The 18,189-nt window shown below is 54.4% G+C and overlaps 4 protein-coding genes across 4 annotated transcripts; 1 reads left to right on the plus strand and 3 right to left on the minus strand.

Moving 5' to 3' along the window:
• Positions 1–188: 188 nt before the first annotated feature.
• LRP88_04901 (uncharacterized protein) lies at positions 189–1,132 on the minus strand (the record flags this gene model as incomplete). The annotated part of the gene is made up of 2 exons (XM_083241467.1): positions 189–325; positions 376–1,132. The coding sequence occupies 2 exons, from the start codon at positions 1,130–1,132 to the stop codon at positions 189–191; spliced, it is 894 nt and encodes a 297-aa protein (XP_083102615.1).
• Positions 1,133–1,993: 861 nt separating this feature from the next.
• Positions 1,994–3,091, minus strand: LRP88_04902 (uncharacterized protein; the record flags this gene model as incomplete). Its single annotated transcript, XM_083241468.1, has 1 exon — positions 1,994–3,091. One exon carries the CDS (start codon positions 3,089–3,091, stop codon positions 1,994–1,996), a length of 1,098 nt encoding a protein of 365 aa, XP_083102616.1.
• Positions 3,092–10,680: 7,589 nt separating this feature from the next.
• Positions 10,681–13,788, plus strand: LRP88_04903 (GATA-type transcription factor; the record flags this gene model as incomplete). Its single annotated transcript, XM_083241469.1, has 3 exons — positions 10,681–11,147; positions 11,245–11,587; positions 11,740–13,788. The coding sequence occupies 3 exons, from the start codon at positions 10,681–10,683 to the stop codon at positions 13,786–13,788; spliced, it is 2,859 nt and encodes a 952-aa protein (XP_083102617.1).
• Positions 13,789–14,886: 1,098 nt separating this feature from the next.
• LRP88_04904 (kinase-like domain-containing protein) lies at positions 14,887–16,978 on the minus strand (the record flags this gene model as incomplete). Its single annotated transcript, XM_083241470.1, has 3 exons — positions 14,887–15,244; positions 15,295–16,333; positions 16,381–16,978. The coding sequence occupies 3 exons, from the start codon at positions 16,976–16,978 to the stop codon at positions 14,887–14,889; spliced, it is 1,995 nt and encodes a 664-aa protein (XP_083102618.1).
• Between the last annotated feature and the right edge of the window lie 1,211 nt (positions 16,979–18,189).

Here is an 18,189-nt window from a genome sequence, read left to right on the forward strand (position 1 = left end):
CGCAAAGTAAGGAGTGTACAAAAGTTCCTGATCCAATAATTGAAGCATCGTGACTCAGCGGCTCCCTCCGTGGCCTTCAGCTTTACGGCGTCCGAATCCATCACAGGGGCGATCGCACAATTTGTTGGCACACATTCCATACAAGCCAAAGCCAATCCATGGTTTTTTCGTCACTCATAACCCACAATTTAAAGCATTGCCCGTACATGTGTCCCTTCCTGTTCATCATCGCTGCCAATTCCAGAATCTTCAGCTTGCTCATCACCCTGGATCGAGTGGATGGAGGACTGCTCCGATGAAGAAGAACCAGCGACGGCATCATCCACTGATTACATCTCAGTTAGCTCTGCCATCCAACAATTCGGGCCAACTTACATCCAAGCACACCCATCGCGCCTAAAACGTCGTCCACCTGACTCGCCGCCATTGTTTGCTGCCTCTCTTGCTCGAGTCTCTGCTGTTCCTCCTGCTGTTCGCGTCGGCGCCTTTCTTGACGGAACTGTTGGAACGCAGGAAGAATTTCCGTGTTGTACCAATCGGGGTCTTGGGAAAGGTCGTCCCAAAGCCAGTGACCGACAATCTCCTCATTCTCAACCCGCCAGAGGCAGACGTAGTGGTCATCGTGCTCCTCAGACGGATTGCCGTAAGGATCTTGATGGATCCCGTAGTACCGCATTTCCTCCCCAACACTGAGAACAGGCCAGCCGGCCCTGAGACGAACTTCCGGGTCAATGACGGTAATAAACTGTGTTGCTCTTCCCGGCCGGGTCTTTCTGAAGTTCGCCAACTCTCGTAGCCTCTGCTCTGAGGCTTGGAACGAGATGTACGGCGTGGCAACGGCCCAGTTGCGGTGGTTGAGGTGAAGTTCCAGCGTCGTTCTTCGCACATCAGCGGTACGTAGGTCCTGGTCACGATTCCTGGCAAACATGTGCCCGGCCTCGTCTGGCTGGCTTCCTGACATTCTGTCCCATGTCCTGAGAAGAGGAACGTCGATCTCTCCGACATAGAAGGGCCCGGCGAAGGGCTTCCAATTGCGTCTAGACTGTGCCCATGTGATGCTGGTATTGCTGGCCTCCTCAGGAGAAGGAAATAGACGGGAATGTACGATGGGGGAATTCTCGTAGGATACCATGGCTTCAGTCTTTGAAATTGAACGAGGCCTCAGGCAGTTGAGAATAAAGAGCTGCAAGTTTTGCGATATAAGAAGGGTATGAAAGTCAATGAACTCAGTTGTGCTACTCTCTCGACTTGAATTTGCAGCAAAGGGTTTAAATAAATGTCCAGTTGGGCAGACCAGAGGCTTTGAATCAACAGACAGGCAACAAGGCACTCAAAGCATTTCTCTGCCTCTTTATGAGTCCAAAGTGGTTGCTCAAAGGTCATGATGACCATCATGGTCGGCCTCCCGTAACCCAATCTGCGGAGTCATTGGACGACTGAACCAACAGGCTGTGGTGGAGGGGGGTCGCCAACACGGCTGGGCGAAGTAGTCCTTGACAAGCATTTTGTTCCACTTTGACGAGGATATATGACAGGATGCTTCCAAAATGCTCTAGTTAATGCTGTCGATGAATTCTAGAAGCTGCTTCTTGGTGCGCAATACACAAGCTGATCATGGCACGGTAGAGGTTTGCGGGGGCCCTTTTTGTCTGTCTGTATGTTGGTTACGAGATCACAAAAGTGTCAACCCTGAAGCTTTCCGCTTCATAGCGAGTAGAAAAACGAGCAAAATCACTTGAGACAAATTATGTGGTGGGTAGCAATTCAATTGTATTGAGCTGTCAAGCCAGGCAAAGAGCTTGGCCCACGACCTTGAATCGACAACGGATAGCAACAACAGACAAAAGAATAAGTACAGCAAAAGCAAAAAGCGAATGGGTATATCTGAACAAGATAGAAGCAACGCTAAATGATAGGAAACCGGCTCAGGAGCCGTCTACGAATGCTCACCAAACGCCTGCAATATCAAAAAGACGCCCAAAAGCAAATGATTTCAGATCTTGTTCTCTCCCAGCGAAAACATGTTTGCCCTCGACTCGTCTCTCGCCACCGTCTCCATGCCGACACTTTCTTCGGGAGACGTAGGGCTCTGGAGCTGTCCGTTGCCCTTGAACAGGGGCACAAAGTACCGTCTACTCAACATGCGCCCCGGCTTCTTAGGGTTGTCCATAGCGGCTGGCGGAGGTTGCTTGTTCCTCACCGGGAGGGTTGTCCCGGTGTGAGTCGTCTCGGTGAGAGGCTCGCACTTGGGGAACAGCGAGTACTTGGCCGGCGCTGGGGGCTGCATCGTGTCTTGGAGGAGGTCCCTGCCGAGGGTGCTCATGGTGCAAACAGAGGCGCCTGACTCACGATGGGGATGCTCTGGAGTCATCTCGATTGTAGGTGAAGGAGGCTCCGAGGCAAACGGACCCTTGTATGTAGTCGGCAGCTGCAGAGGCTTCGGAACCAAGGGCGACTGAACTTGATGACAACCTGTGGCGACTGAAGGATCTATGTGGTTCTCTTGGTTAACCCCCAACGACTCGCAGTCATTCACCACTATCTTGGGCCATTTACCAGGGGGAAAGGAATTGGCCTGTCCATCTGTGGACATGGTTCCAAAGGACCGCTCAGAGCTGACAGACTCCGAGCCTGGTGTTGGTACCCGGTGGTTGAATGTGTCACGCCAGGTATCACGATATGTGCCATCAGATGTCGTCTCTGGCATGGAATCTCTTTGGGACGATTTGGCCTGGGCTTCTTTGTTCTCAGCTCGTCGAGGAGAAATGCACCTTTTATAGATCAAAACGCCCAAGAATATCGCGATGCCGAGAAGGACTCCAGAGGTAAGAGTCCCCCCAATGATGGCAGCCTTCTCGTTGATCTTGTTCGGTTCGTCGTCTGATCGAGAAGTATGAGAGGCATCGTCTGGGTTATTCGTCAGTTCCTGAATGAACTTGGACCCTTCAAGGGCTAGATGCTTCAATGACTCGGCTTCTTCTTCGTTCCACGCTTGGTCTCGTGAGGTAATCGGCTTCGCGTCCGTCGGGGCATAGGCTATTGCGGTCAGGAGGCACGCCAGGAGGTTCGTCGAATGGTTGATACGTGTCATAGCGGTCGTTTCTTCGATCTCGCGCCTTCTTTCTTGTCCAAACCCATTGCAAGAGCTCACCTTCGCCTTCGGCACACACAGGGACTGTCACTTATTAGTAGACCCAAACGCTTTGTGAACACCCTCTCAAGTGCCCAGAGGCCATAAAGAGAATAGCACATGTCGTTTTGGTCGACAAAGAGCTCCGTTGGGCAACCGAACACCTCCAAGAAGTCGACCAAGACCCTCCAATCTCCATATTGGGCGACGTATTGCGTATGGTTGAGCCCAAACAGGCATCAATCCATCAGACTCAAAGGAGTCCACGTAGTCTTTCGGTGTCTCGATCGGTCGTGTCATCGAACAAAGAGTCGGTCAAGTCTGTTGCGTCCGAGAACAAAGAAAGGCTGGGATCGATGCCCATGACACGCATCGGTACTGGCAGACCGTTTGACGTTTCATGTTTCTTTGACGGCAAAAAATAGACTTTTATCCAAGATCAAGATCCTCAGAAATAGCAATTTCGGTTCGTCGGAGCAGATATCCATTGTGCAGCACAAGGTGGGAGCAGAGGCTGATTTATGGCTGCAGTATCACCCACAGACAATCACCGCAAACACAGCACAGGCTGGGCTGTGATAAGCTTGCGGATAGACTTCACAGACATGCTTCTGTCTCTGCTGCTTTGCGCATGGCGTAATTCCTGTATCTCCGGACTGATAAACATCTGGGTGTATACCACGGCCAGGCACAAGTCATGATTGGGAGACTGGTATCTAATCTCCATCCCTTGGTAACAGCCAGGGGGCGGCGAGGGATGGCCAGCCCCAGCGAATATGCAAATATGACTTGCGTCAAAGTTAGAGACTACTTTGCCAGAGATAAGGACTCTCTTGGCCGCCGCAAATGCCCAACTCTCGATGCCATCGCGGCCTTGGGAATGCCCGAGGCCCCGACCAATCCGCCGACCTCTATTGATACGGCCTCTGCCCGTCGCTGCCAGGTTGACCTACTACGTAGTAGCCTCGACCAGTCCATGGGCAAGTCGACTCCGGAGGCAGACTGCCCAGATTGGCGAGAATTCGGGACAAGGGGCTCGGGGACACCATCCAAGCTCTGCAAACATTGATCCCATCCCCAGGCCAGGGCCAAGGCCATCGAGACCTCCTCAAATCTAGATCAGCATGCATTCGTGGCTCAGCTTGCCTTCTTGGCGCACCCTTGTCTGGCAATGGTAACCCAGCACGCCAAGATCAGCTGAGCAGCAGTGTGTGCCCGCTGAGATAGGAGATAACATGCTGCTCTGCACGCACAGCAGAGTACAGTGCAGTGCAGTAAGGGATGGATGACCTTTCGCCTTGACCCCCATCCCCATCGGCCCCCCACTCGAAGGGCAAAGCAAACAAGCAATGCTCACGCTTCTTCATGCCATGTTGGCCCAGCCGGCGCCTGGAGTCGCTTCAATCCCTTTCCGCCGCGACCTGTCACGACAGGGCGTTGCTCCTGAAAGCTGAGGCGACGTATTCACGGCGAAGCGGAGCACCTCTGGGGAAACTCGTGGCGACAGAGTCCCTCAACCCGGCAAATAACGACGGCTTTGATCCAGTCCGGCTGGAGTCGAGGCGACTGTTTCGCTGATCGCGACCGACGGACAGAGGGCATGCTGGTTTCGGTTCGGTTGCCTTGCCTTCTGCGGCTCAACCATGTTTCCAGGGTTGAGTTGCGGGCTGAGAATCTCATTGCGGGCGTTGGTGACTCGAGTCAAGAGATGTCATCGGTCAATCTCATACCAACGTTTGGCAACAACTCGACATGACATATTAATATCTGTCTGTATCTTTGTGCCCACACCGCCAGGGTGGGGCGGGCCTCCGCCTCTGGCACCCAGCCATGTCTCGTCCTGCAGCCTCTCAAATGAAGAAACCGAGGGTCATTTTGGCTTTGGCCTTGCCTGCGACATGGTACAACCAGTCGAGCTGTAATGGAAGGACAGGCGTAGCCAACGGAGTCTCCGTAAATGGTCTTCCGAGACCAAGCATGGATGGCATGGCTCAACCGCTGGGCTTGCAGGCTGGGCGCCGTGTGGGGGAGCGACACACTTTGATCCCGCCGTACATGCTTGCTGTACCGTAGCTGTCGTGCTGCATCATTCATCCGATGCGAGAGAGCGGAGTGAGCATCCAGGAACTCGATTCTCAAGTTGGAGGATCCCATGCCTGCAATGTCCTTCCCGGATGCCAATGGCCGGGATTAGCTCCGGTCCGACAACCTTTCCCTTCATGACGCTTGGGTAGACACTCAAAAATGACGAGAATGAACTCGAAACTCCCTTCTCAGACGGCTAGGACTAGACTGCCGCTCGTTCAGAATACGCTCCCTAGAAGCAATCGCCGCCTCCCTGAGTGCTGTGTCAGGCTCACGGCGAGGACTCGGTGTAGAGTCCTCCGACGTTGTCGATCACCTCTGACCTATGGATTGTCGCATGGAGTGGCAGTATTCCAATTCAAGACATGTCTGATTCGTCCGTAAGCATGGGGTGCATGGCCAAGTCGTGACAGCACAGCGGGAATGCCCCAGAGGTTCCAAGCTCCAACACAGAGCAACCAGCACCGAACCTGTTTCGACATCTGGATCTGCTTCCCCAAAGTATGGCAGCCTCGGGCTCCTGTTGTTGCTGGCCTGAAAAGCAAGGGTCTTCGCCAGCGCCGGGATACAGCGTCGAGAACAGTCGACTAGCGGGTTTATCTGCCAACAGGCTAAAATCCGAGTCCACTCAGGCCCCTCCAGGATCAAGCCGCTGACACCATGCTCGGACGCTTAGTGCAGTTTTTGAATCATTTGCGGGCGCAACGTCGACACTGAGCCTCTCACAGTCCGCTCGCAAGTCATCAACAGGAACAACGCCCTGAAGCGGTCGACTAGGGGGTCCAAAATCGACACATGCTTCTCCTTTCCGGCCTGAGCACGAGGGAATCTCCATTGTTATTCTGCTAACCCCTTTGAGATATAGCATTCGAGGCCAAGAGACTCCCTCAGGCCCGAAACTAGATATTGTGTCCGTGGCCAGGCGAAACAGAGTTCGGATGACTAGTAGGTACTGTATCTCCTCGACAATCTCATGGCACATCCGTTCCCCCTATGCCGGACCACGCTGGCGTACCGAGAAACGTTTGACCCATCTGAGTGGCGGAGGAACGGCCAGCAGACGAGGTCCAACAGCAACAGCGTATGCCTGTCCGACTCTCGGCCAGACGACTTGCATACCCGGCCAAGGCTGCGGCAAGTAGAGTGCGTAGACCTTCTCGGGCCCTCTGTAGGGATGGAACATGTCGGGATAAACAGGCCTGCTGCCCGAGCCACCAAGCAAGGTCAATCCAGCCAGAACCAGAACCGTGCCAAGCACCAGCATGTGAGACAGCCCCAGCTCGCCCGTCAAACCCCTGCCGACTCGTGGGTAGCAAGTGGGGGTTCCGACATGGCGTTCCATGCGAGTGCTTGGAGGCGTTCAACTCCACTGGCTCCCGTACCCAGTACCGGCCCTCGACTGCCTGCCTCGAACATCGTCAATGGATGGTGTAGCTCGGCCGGAACATACACGCATATGCGACTAAAATAAGCATCTGTAGCCAGGGGGTCCTCCTACCTCTTTCTGTCATTTTCGACGACCTCTGAGTGTTTAATTCTTCTAATGGAAACCAAAGCCATTATACATGCCAACCGGGAGATTGTGCAGGTACCCCAAAGAGCCGGCATGTTGGGCCAATAGAGATATCCTCAGATCTCCAGACCAGACACAAGCCAAGAGTTCGGATGTCGCATGACCAGTCCCCGAGAAAGTCGCATGCCAAGCAGCAACGACGACCACAAAGAACCATCGTCTTCCAACCTCACTAGGACAGCGTGAGGGAGCAAGCAGGTCCTAGGATTGGTGGGCAGATGGCACACTGACGCGAAAGCCAACAGCCTCGTCAGCCTCCAATAAAAGCCACCGTCCTCAGTCAGCCTGTGTAAGCTGAGAGATCACAAGCGGGCTCGCGCCAAAATGGCCCTGGAAGGGTGACGTCTGCGACGGGCGTTGCTGGCATGAAAACTGGGCCTCGAACCCGCCGGAGGTTGCTCTTCATGGAGTTCATTATGGGGTTCGCTCGTTCGCGGAGGCAAGAATGCACCTGGTCCCCAGAGTTCTCCGCTCTCACAGCAAGTGCTGAATGCAGGGGAGCTAGTTCTGTTTGAGAGGCCGTCATTTCCCTGGCCAGTTCATTGCTTGTAGCATCTGAACGATGCCAAATCTTCCAGAAGAAAGCGTCAACCCAAAGGGACGGAGCCGCAACCGCAGCCGCAGAGCCAAGTACCGGAACGGTAGCGGCGACATCCATGGCTGGGACAATACGCCGTAGCTCGATCCTGTGTGTGTGCGTGTGGCTGCCAGCCATCGAAGAACGGCCGACCACTTCTCACATTTGAACGACAGGGCTACACTCCCCTGTATCTTCAATAAAGCTCTGCCGCACAGCAACGTACGACGGACGAACTCGAACAAGAGATGGCAGCACTGATGGTTGCCGCAGGTGACTGACCTCGAGGATCTGCCACAAGCTATGGGCCCAGGTCAAGGCTCATGAGCTCCATCCGGTTGAAGCTCGACAGCTGTGGCTCAACCGTTCAATAGCCAATGTCTCTGTACCCGGAACTCGTGCCGTGTGGGATGCATGTGGCGTTCGGCCAGATGGACCCGCCGCCCAGCTTATCCCGGGACATGCCAGGGCGACCCTAGCTCAAGCTCACGCATGCTCGTGGGGCCTGAAGGGTTCCCTAGATGCAGCACCAGCTCAAGCTCCAGTGTCGCTCAACCCATCCCCATGCCCATTTCCTTTTCTGATCTTGCCTCCGAGAACATGAGAGACCAAACATCGGTGCGGCAAATTGCCACAGATGCGATCGCCAGATGGTTGGCGAGTGCTGACGATGCAAGACTCCACTGACAGGCAGTCCGACTTCGCAAAGACGTGTATCCGTACCTCGGCAACAGCATCCTTGACCTTGAACAGTGATAATATCGGCCGAGAATGATGGAGAATGATGAGCCTCTGACTTTGAGGTCAAGTCCAGCAAACGGTTAGATCTGACGAGATGGTCTCGATCCACGATGGAGCTGGAATTAAACGGTCAATCCATGTGTCGTGTGGTGTTGAGGCGAAAGATCGAAACCCACCAAATGGGACGGCAAGCCCAGCCGTTGCCAGTTGAGCGTGTCGGTACATGTAGGTAGGCCATAAGTGATGATAGACATAGAGGTACCGCTGAAAGCGGGCTTGGCCGTCTGAACGTGCGGAAGCGGGAGCTGGAGGCTGTGAGAGTCGTGGTTGAGGCGGCTAACGAGGAGACCATGCTAGGGCGGCTCCACAACTGCGGGCACATATCGTCCGTGTGTCCTGGAGTCCATCGCCCATAGTCTATCGGCTTTGTGCTAAGTGGATTTGATCCATGGCCCGTCATCGCTTGTCGCTGCCCAGGCCAAGCGCCAGAAGCCATGATCCATGGGCTCGGAGACCAGGGCCTAGCGCCCATCGACCGAGGACGGACAGGCCAGACCCTTCAGAAGCTGCACACTCCGACACCCTGAGTCCAGCGCGTGGGTCCGGCCGGCGCCAGCGTCAGAGTGTCTACGGTCTTTGCCCGAAGAACCGAACCAGAGTGGCCAGTCATGGTTGTGGTGTTCGTCAGCCCACGAGCGTCTTTGCTGTACTGGGTACATGGCGGATTCACTTTTGTCCCTCTTTAATGACGGCCTCATGAGGCTGATTCGCTAGATGGAAGAGGTGTGCAACGCTGTTGGTGATGAAAAGGTGCTGATGCTTTTCCAGATGGATGCATGAGAGAAGAGAAAATATTTCAGGTCCGACCTTGCAGATGTAAGCGTCGATGAAACCTAGAGTACTTTCCACGTACGGAAACAGTTCGGAAAGATCTCGCTTCATCTGGCATCCGCAGTCGGAGGAGCTAAAGTGCTGAGGGAAAAAGATGACTGAGAATAACGCCGAGTTCGCGCAGATTTTTTGAGGGGTCGTTGAGGAATAGAACGAGTACGAAAACAAAGGGGACGTGAACTCATACCGTAGTAGAGAAGTGAACATGGATGAAGACCCCGTATATCTGAATTGTCCCGTAGATTGATCTGTCGACAATGCCAACCCAACGTGCCTAGAGGCTGTGACAAGGGCTCAAGTGTCCCTGTCGATGACGAGGATGTTCCCCCCACCGAGATGCCAGGTCTCATTCTGGAAATATGCAAGTAACTGGCTCCTCCCATGGCTTCTTCATGGGTGCCCGTGGCCCTGGCTCCATGAGGGCGGAAAGGACAAGCTCATGTATGTCCGGATGTAGGAAGCCATACATCGCGCTAAGGACCTCCTCCAACCAAGCTGCGTATGTGCCCAACCAGGCGGCCGCGAGAATGCTTAGCCGGAGCTCTAAGCATCTCGTGAAGGAATATATTTGGCATAACATCTTGTCAAAGCTGGCTCAATCTTGGGACAGGCATCTCTCGATGACTCTTGTGCAGCAAAACGCGCATCGTCTATGGGTGAATTCGGGCCTAAGTGTAGTGGCGGAGCGGGTTCAGTTCCACGCTCCGCTCGATTGGGTCCATCAGAACGAGTCTTGGCCGGCAACTAAATCGGAGGTTAACGTGTTGCTGAAGAGACATGGACCGTCTCGTCTCGGGGGTCGATGTGCGAGCCACCGAGAAGGAATAGATACTTTGAGCACTAACAATTTTCGAGGTTGGTACCTGGTACTTTGACTTGGATTTGAATGGAGGCAGGCACCCGACTCGAGGTCCCTTCTCCATATCCCCTCTCGTCCCCAACTTAAGACTTGGCTCCCGTCTCCTCTCGACTCTCAAAACCCTCCACATCCCCCGTCTTTCACCTGGGCCCGACAAGGACAAAAAGGCTGAATCTATCTCATGCGCACCGTCCCTGACCCTGACCACCCTGCCCTTGACCGTCCCGGTTACACAAGCAGACCAGACGGACACCCGGCCCCGTCTGCCTCCCGCTGAGAGGTGCCCGCTCGCCCGCTGGGCTGTCTTTCATCCAAGGTACCTACCACCTACTCCCAGCCGGGTGCCCACTGGAGTGCCCCGGAGCATCCCCCCAAACACCTACCCTGGCCCCACCACCAGATCCTGGTGCGCAACCAGCGCAGTGCAGCGCGGGCAGCACGCAGCGCACAGCTGGAGCACATTAGGTTGGCCTCGCCCTCGCCGCTTCTGGGGACTCCATCCCTCACTGGAGCGCGCGCTCGCAGATTCTCTTCAGGGCTCCTCCGCTCTAGCTTGCTCGGGCTGGGCAACGCTTGATTCAAGGTGTGCTTGAGCGGCATCTGCGTGCAGCAGTGCAACCCACACTCCGACCCTTCACACACCCTCCCACCAAAGCCATCCGTGGGGGCTCTGTGTTCCTTCTTCTTTTTTCGTCAGCCTCTCACACTCTACTCTCACTCACGCTCACACTTCTCTTTCCTCTCTCTCATAGCCCACTGTCCGCTCCACAGGGAATGCTCATACGCACCTCATTCTCAATCGCAAACTCAAGCCAGTATTCGTCATGAATCCCACAATAACAGAGCACGACTTTCGCTTTCCCCGGAGGCCCAGCGCCTGGCCCAGCGCCGCCGCTCACCACGCTCCCATTCAGCGCGGCGGCGGCCGGCCGGGCCACCTCCCGAATGCTCGCGACGCCTCGGCCAGCTTCAAGGAGCACAACGCCGACATGTCCAGGACTTATTCCGTTGCTAGAGGTGGCCTGACGGGCTCGGCTCTATTTCCATTTCTTCAGAATGGACTCACCGAATCCGACCAGGGCATCTACAAGATGCAGCAAGACGATCCGCTCGCCACTCAGGTCTGGAAGTTCTTTGCGAGAACCAAGCAGCAGCTGCCCAGCCAGCATCGCATGGAGAACTTGACCTGGCGCATGATGGCCCTCAGCATGCGAAAACACCAGCAGGAGCAGCAGAGAAAGGTGGATGAGGCCGAGGCGCGCAAGAGGAAGAATATGGAGGCCAACAATAGGTACGCCAATCGCCTTTTATGCACTTTATTGCCATTCGCGCTCATCGATGGCTCTCGCCTGTCCATCGTCCATGACGTGCTGACCAGGGCCTCGCAGGCTCGCTCGACCCATGATGCAGAATTCTCCCAGCGGCATTGCTCAGCTGCGAAAGTATTCCGAGAACAACATGGCCCAGCCCGACGCCATGAATCTCGACGACTTCATCTTCTCCGACAACGCCGACACTCCTGTCAACTTTTCGTCTCCTCAGGACTCCGATAGATTCGACGACAGATCCGGAAACTCAATGGCTTCGGCCATCCCCATCAAATCCCGCAAGGAACTGTCGCACCACTTCGTCCCTCAGTCTGTACCAGCCCAGCCCCATCAGACGAACCAAGGCAATGAGTTCAACTACGTGAACCGCCATCTTCGCAAGACCAGCATCGATGACCGCCGGGTGAGTGACCTCACTGACCCCTCATGGGGCCTATTGTGACTGGCTGTGGAAATTCCCCCCTCCACCTCGAGCGCAAAACTCCAAAGCTGCCGTCTTATGCATGTGACAGCACATTTACTTTGAGCGCGGCTGCTGACTTTACTCTCGTCTAGACTCGAAAGCGCCCCGCTGATTTCTCACCACAAGTGCCGGCGGCAAACACCACGGCTCAGAATGATCTTGATCTCGACTCTGAGCTGCATGACTACTCTCTGGATAACCCTCACCCGGCCGGCTTGGCCCAGCAGCCCGGCAACCCTAACGTGCCCTTTAACCTCGATACCTTCATGGAGAATGACCCCATCATGAACTCGAATGGAAATTTCCAGCAAGGTTTCTCATTCTCTCCCTCTACCTCGCCTATGATACCCAATGTTCCATTCCCTGGCATGTACCAGAATTCATCCGTCCCTCCCGCGCCCATGAGCAACACTGCCGACCTCTACTCGCCGACAGGTTCCGCCTACCAGTCAACAGCCTCAACGCCTCACCCCATTCCTGAGCAGGATGGCTTCTACTTCAACAGCCAAGATGGTCGATCCCAACGGCCCCAGGCCTACCAGCAGAGCATCGGAGGCATGCTCAGCCAGCAGTTCATGTACAACGGCACCAACGGAAACAGCGGCAGCACCATGTTCTCTGCCCCAGGAACCGCGACAGAGTCCATGTCTGCATACAGCACTGCTCCCAGCTCTTTCGGACACATCGACCCATCTCAGGTGTTCCAGGGCGACCAACCCGTCACTTCACCAACCATGCAGATGCAGCAAGACAACATGTTTTCCTTTGGAGCAGACTCAGATGACGAAGACAATGCATTTGCCGACCGCAATGTAGCAATGCAGAAAGATATGTCTTCATCTCTGGATGAATCTGGCACCATGGGTTGGGATGCCTCGCTTCCCGGACAGTTCAGCACTCAGGCTGCTCGCTTCCCTGGCGGCCCAACTCGCAAGCAGGTGGTTATTGGAGGATCAACGACTGATTATGTCGAAAGCAATGGAGAATGGGATACGAACGGCCTCGCAAGGTCGCAATCACAGTCATTCAGGCCAGGAAACCCGAGGAGGCAACCGAAATTGACGCGGAATGCCTCGACCCCAGCACATCTGGCTGGAAAGCAGAATGGCTTTGAGCAACTCGCCCAGTCGATGCCAATGTCACCCTCTGGTGACAGGAACGGAACCATGTCTGGGTTTTCCTCGGTCGCGCCAAGCCGGCCTTCGTCACCTCCGGGATCGAAGCATGGCTCCACGACGAACCTGCAAGCCGCCGCCGGCAACGGCAACAATAACAACGGCGATGGAAATGCCCCGACCACGTGCACCAATTGTTTCACTCAGACAACGCCTCTGTGGAGACGAAACCCTGAAGGACAGCCTCTGTGCAACGCTTGTGGACTCTTCCTCAAGTTGCACGGCGTTGTGCGACCATTGAGTTTGAAGACGGATGTGATCAAGAAGAGGAACCGTGGATCGGGGTCCAATGTGTCAGTTGGTGGAAGCAGCACAAGGTCCAAGAAGACTGCCAGTGCTGCAGCATCTCGGAAGAACTCGACCTTGTCCATGTCGACGATGGCTGCCAACAGTTCCAAGAACAATGCCAGCAGCCAGCCCCCAAAGAGCGTGACAACACCGCCTGCTTCTAGCCGGCCCCAGAGCAACAAGGATGTGGAGAGCCCCAGCAGCGGCCCTAACTCGGGCGCCAACACTGCAGGAAGCACTCCAAACAGTCACTTTGGGGCTTCCAACTCAAACACTGGCGCTGTGGGTGGCAAGGGTGTCGTTCCTATTGCAGCTGCTCCACCCAAGACGAGCCCCGGGCCTGGCGCATCGTCCATGTCGGTTTCGAGGCCTTCGACTGTCTCGTCAAAACGGCAGCGTCGTCACAGCAAGAGTGTTACGGCCGATGCACCCATCACCATGGACATCGACAGTCCCGAATCTACGGGATCTAACGATGCTCCACGCCCCTTTGGTTCTTCGGCTGGGCTCTCGAGTTTGCCTGGTGGCATGTCAACAAGTGGTTTCAACCTGAACCAACGGCCTTCAACACTCGGGTCAGGAACAGGGTTGATCAGCATGTCGGGTGGACAAAACAACTCGTTGATTGGAAGCTCGGCCGGTCCTCAAGAATGGGAGTGGCTGACCATGAGTCTTTAATCGCAGCGACCCGGCGAGGCTATTGTTCTGGCATTCAAGATGGTAGTTCCCATCATCATCGCTTTCACCCCTGCCAGGGCTGGTCTTACTGGCAAGGGGTGCGATGTCGCGAAATCATTTGACGATGGATGCAATCGATTTTGTTGGCGTTTGGGAGACGTGGGCGTTTATTATTACACGACAACTTGATACCTCATCTGGATACAGGGCAGATTGCGTCTCTTCTTTGGTTATATGTTTATGGGTCTCTCCAGGGTGCTGCTCCGTCGCCGTCACCACTCGAGGTTGGCGAGCACTTTGTTACGATCAGGCTACTCACGACGGCATGAAAGAACTGGGAATGGATGTTTGTCACGAAGACTTGTTTCCAGGGATGGCACACTCTTTGGAGATCCTGACGATATGTATGGGTGGCGCGATTCTTCTGTCTTTTTTGCAGGACTTTATAGAGAACAAGAACCGGCCATGTACGGATGGATGGGATGGTCCTTGAAGACCCGGATTTTGATGACTTTTGGACAGCGGCTTGCGATAGAATTACCTCTTGACGCTTATATGCGTGTCTGGGGCGAGATAATATCATTGTCACTATGATACCACTTGAAAGACCACATCTGTTTCACTTGAAGCCACTCACTCACTGTAAACTCCTACACGATAGCATTGACTTCTATCTTTTTTCCCCCTTTCCTTTGTAACCCCCAAACACCTCATCAACAGCAAGCAATTATACCCGAAGCCTGACTAGACGCAGACTCCTCCCTTGCCACTGGACCTCATCCATCCATCATCATAATAACCAGGTCCGTTTAAAACTCCCGCCTGCCAAAACGAAAAGGATAAAACTCGACTGCAGCATGCAGAAGGGAGTACATGACCAAAAAGTGATAATACAGCAGAGTCGAAAGCAGTCAAAGTGCAACAAAAAATACTGGTCTTGGGCTGGAGGTCAGGGGCGGCCCTCGTCACCACGGCGTTCCGCATCTTACAGTCCTCCTTTCGCCGCCTTGAAGCCAAAACAAACGTGTGTCAGAGGAGGGCTCTCCCCTGGCGCACAATTCCACGCCAGCCGGCCCTTTTTGGACTCCGAGGCTCGCTCTAGAGCATTGTCCCGAACGTATCGTCCGTGGGGATACGCTTTCGAGGGCTGCTGCCGTCTTCTCCGGCAGGCTTGCGGTGTCTGAAAGTAAAACCAACAAAGAGACTCTTGCTCATTTGGTCTTCGCGTTCAGCCATGGTTTCGAGGGCTTGCTGCTTCTCGTGCACCTCCTTGTACTTGGCCATGTCTGCCTCGTTGGTAAAGTCATCAAAGTAGCCAGCATCCGTCTCTGAGTCCAGCTCAGGAACAAATGGCGCACGGGTCTGACGGAGAGTCTCCCAGTCGACCTCGGCAAAGTAGTGATGAGCACAGATATCCTTAATGTTGGAGAATCGCCTTGTGCGAGAGTTGATGCACCTACAGCTGTTAGCTTCCACGACAACCAAAGGGGCCAATAGACTACTTACGTGGTGATGAAGTTCCAGGTCCTGTTGCTGAGGAAATAGTTAGGGTCCTCCCACACAGGTCTCTTCAGTACCTCCTTCCAGTGCTTCAGATTACGCCATGTCTCGTCAGGAGTGGCACCCGCAAAGGGAGGGAACCCAGTCAGGGCCTCAAACAGCATGCATCCCAAGCTCCAGTAATCCACCGTGAAGTCGTATTCCTCCCCTCTAAGGACCTCCGGGGCCATGTAGTCGGGTGATCCCACAATGGATTTGGCATAGTTGACGTCGTTCTCGCGCATCGTCCGATAGCTCTCTCGGCGTTCAGCCACGGTTCGCTGATCCATGGGCTTTCCGAAAGGGACTGCCGTCTCGGACGCTTTCTCGAGCTTGATGCGCATTGACTCAATTCGAGAAGGTGCCAGGACACCAGCAGCCAGACCGAAATCTGTCAACTTGACATGTCCAGTTGAGTCCACGAGGAAGTTCTCGGGCTTGAGATCTCGGTGGATGTAGCCAAGCTGATGAAGAGCGTCGACAGCGCAAAACATCTCGGCGATGTAGAATCGGGCGTGACGGTTTGACAACACACCAGTGTTGTTAAGCAGAGTGCGAAAGTCTCCGCCAGGCACGTACTCCATGGCAAGATAGATACTCTTTTCATCCTGGAAAGAGTAGAGAAGCCTGACGAGCCACTCGCTCTGCGCAGTGGTGAGAATGTCTCGCTCGGTCAGAACGTGGCGAACCTCGTCAAGCTTGAAAAGAAGTTTCTTGCTCATGACCTTGAGCGCGCAGACTTCTCGGGTGTCCTTCTTCTGAGCCAGGAAGACTTGGCCGTAGCCACCTTGGCCAACCTGGGTCAGGATCTGAAAGTCGCCGTGTCGGAGTCGAACTCGTCGCTTGCGAAGGTTGGCCCGCTCTCGTCCTGTGTACTTTGTCCACATCTTGCTGTGTGTCTCCTCATCGGTTTCTGGGGGTGGGGGGTATTCGCTCTTAAAGGCGGCCAATCGGTTCTGTCGGGCTCCGACATATGTGAGAAGATCGAAGTAATAGTCGAGGAAGTCTAGGGGGTGTTAGGAAACAAGACCAGCCAGACATGAGGGAACTCACAAAGCTGCGTAACATTGACCATGCGTTTCACGTTGGGCTTCTGGAGAATCTCACGCTCCTCAGCTGTCAGGCCTCGAGCCGTGTTAAACCTCTTGGTCCCAGGCGTGGTAGGCCGGTCCCTGTGGTCCCTGTGCTCATAGAGCTGCTGGCGAGAGAGGGCGGCATGGTTGTGCTGATGAGGAGAGTCGGTGCCAGCTAGGCGGGACGCGGGCGGGGTGTTTTCCTGGCCCTGCTTCTTGAGGGGGCTTCCCGACCTAGCCTTGTGGATGACACTGTCATCAACATTGGCGCTGGACTCGTCAAAAGGCTGTGCGTTGCTGCTCTTGCCAGGCGATAGCGATAGCGGGGTCACAACACTCTGGGGACGGCCCAGTCTCAGGGGAGGCTCGAGGCCGGGGGTGAGGGTCATTGCATGGTCGAATGCGGCGGGGAGGTCGTTGGCGCCAGGAGGGTTCGTCTTCTTGCTGGGACTGCCTTGGGGGGTGCTGGGAGGATTGATGAAGTTGTCGGACTTGGGCGTGGCGGGTCGGGGGAGGTTAGAGTCGCCAGCACTCCTGTCTTTCCCACCAGGGAAGAAGCTGGACATGAAGCTAGCCATGGCTGTTGATTCTGTTGGCGCGTCGTCGGCTTCGGGGAGAGGAAGTCGAGAGTGGCGCCTGCGAGGCGGAGAGTGGTGATGTTATTGTCGCGATGGTCGTGTCGAGGGGTAACTTTGGAGAGGTCTCGGCTTTGGGCAGCAGGCGGTGGGGGGCGCAGAGATAAGGACAGTGGCCTGCAGAGGCTGAAACTGGCGGGGAAATGGAAAGATAAAATGTTGGGAAACAGGCAATTCCCTTTGGTTTGGTTTGGCCAGGCCTGAGAGAGACGAAGCAGAGAGAGAGCGAGGTAGAGAAGAGCTGAGATCAGACCAAGACCAATGCCGTTGGTGGTGGTGGATGGAGCAACAGCGAGAGGGACCTTAAGGTAGTAGGTACCTGAGTGGATGTTTTGGAATGACGTCGTGTTATTGGTCAGGCGACCTCGTGGATCAACATGGTTGCAGCAGCAACTATCGAGATCTCCTTCCTCCGATGGTGGGACAATTGGTTTTTCCGAGGAAGGCCCGAGACACGACAATCAAGGGCAGGAATGATGCTCTTCGAAACGACATGTTTTGCCGATGGTTATATTCATGTCATGGTGACGGAATGTGCCTGACTATTCTCTTTTTAGAGATTACTATCAAATAGCCTTTCGGGGTAGCTGTTCAATGCCGCTCTGCCCTGGTGATGAGAGAGGACTGACCAATTGACCTCGAGTCTGGTCCCTTTGAATGCATTTCAACGTTTTCCATAAAAGTAAGACAAATGCACAATGATGGAAACATCTCAGAACCCTCTTGCTACAGATATAGTGGCGTTGAGCCGTTGCCAGACCCAGACGCATGCCCATCCCAAACGGGGATAGACAAGGTCATTTAGATCCTTTGTTTTGAAAAAGCAAGCACCAAATGTGCTCGAAAATGCATCGTTATTAAAGCAGAGAAAAGGTCATAACATTGTAGTTTTATCTTTTATTCAATAGTCCTAGATATCACGCATAAACGCGGCTGGTTGACGCATATCTACCTTGTTCTCATGGATCCAAGCTTTTACCTACCCGACACTATGATCATGGATCTCTGCTGAGTGACTCTGATTCCTCCCCCAAGTCTATCGCCTTTTTGCATTGTGTTCCTTGAATTAAGGTCAGAAATTAATGCAATAATCTTAGTCTTCTTTACCTTGGATCGCTTAAGGTCGTCCAGATTAGAGTATCAAACACCTTGGC

This window comes from Fusarium phalaenopsidis, assembly GCF_050370095.1.
Source record: "Fusarium phalaenopsidis strain FUZ10S chromosome Unknown contig_32292, whole genome shotgun sequence".
Classification (NCBI taxonomy): domain Eukaryota; kingdom Fungi; phylum Ascomycota; class Sordariomycetes; order Hypocreales; family Nectriaceae; genus Fusarium; species Fusarium phalaenopsidis.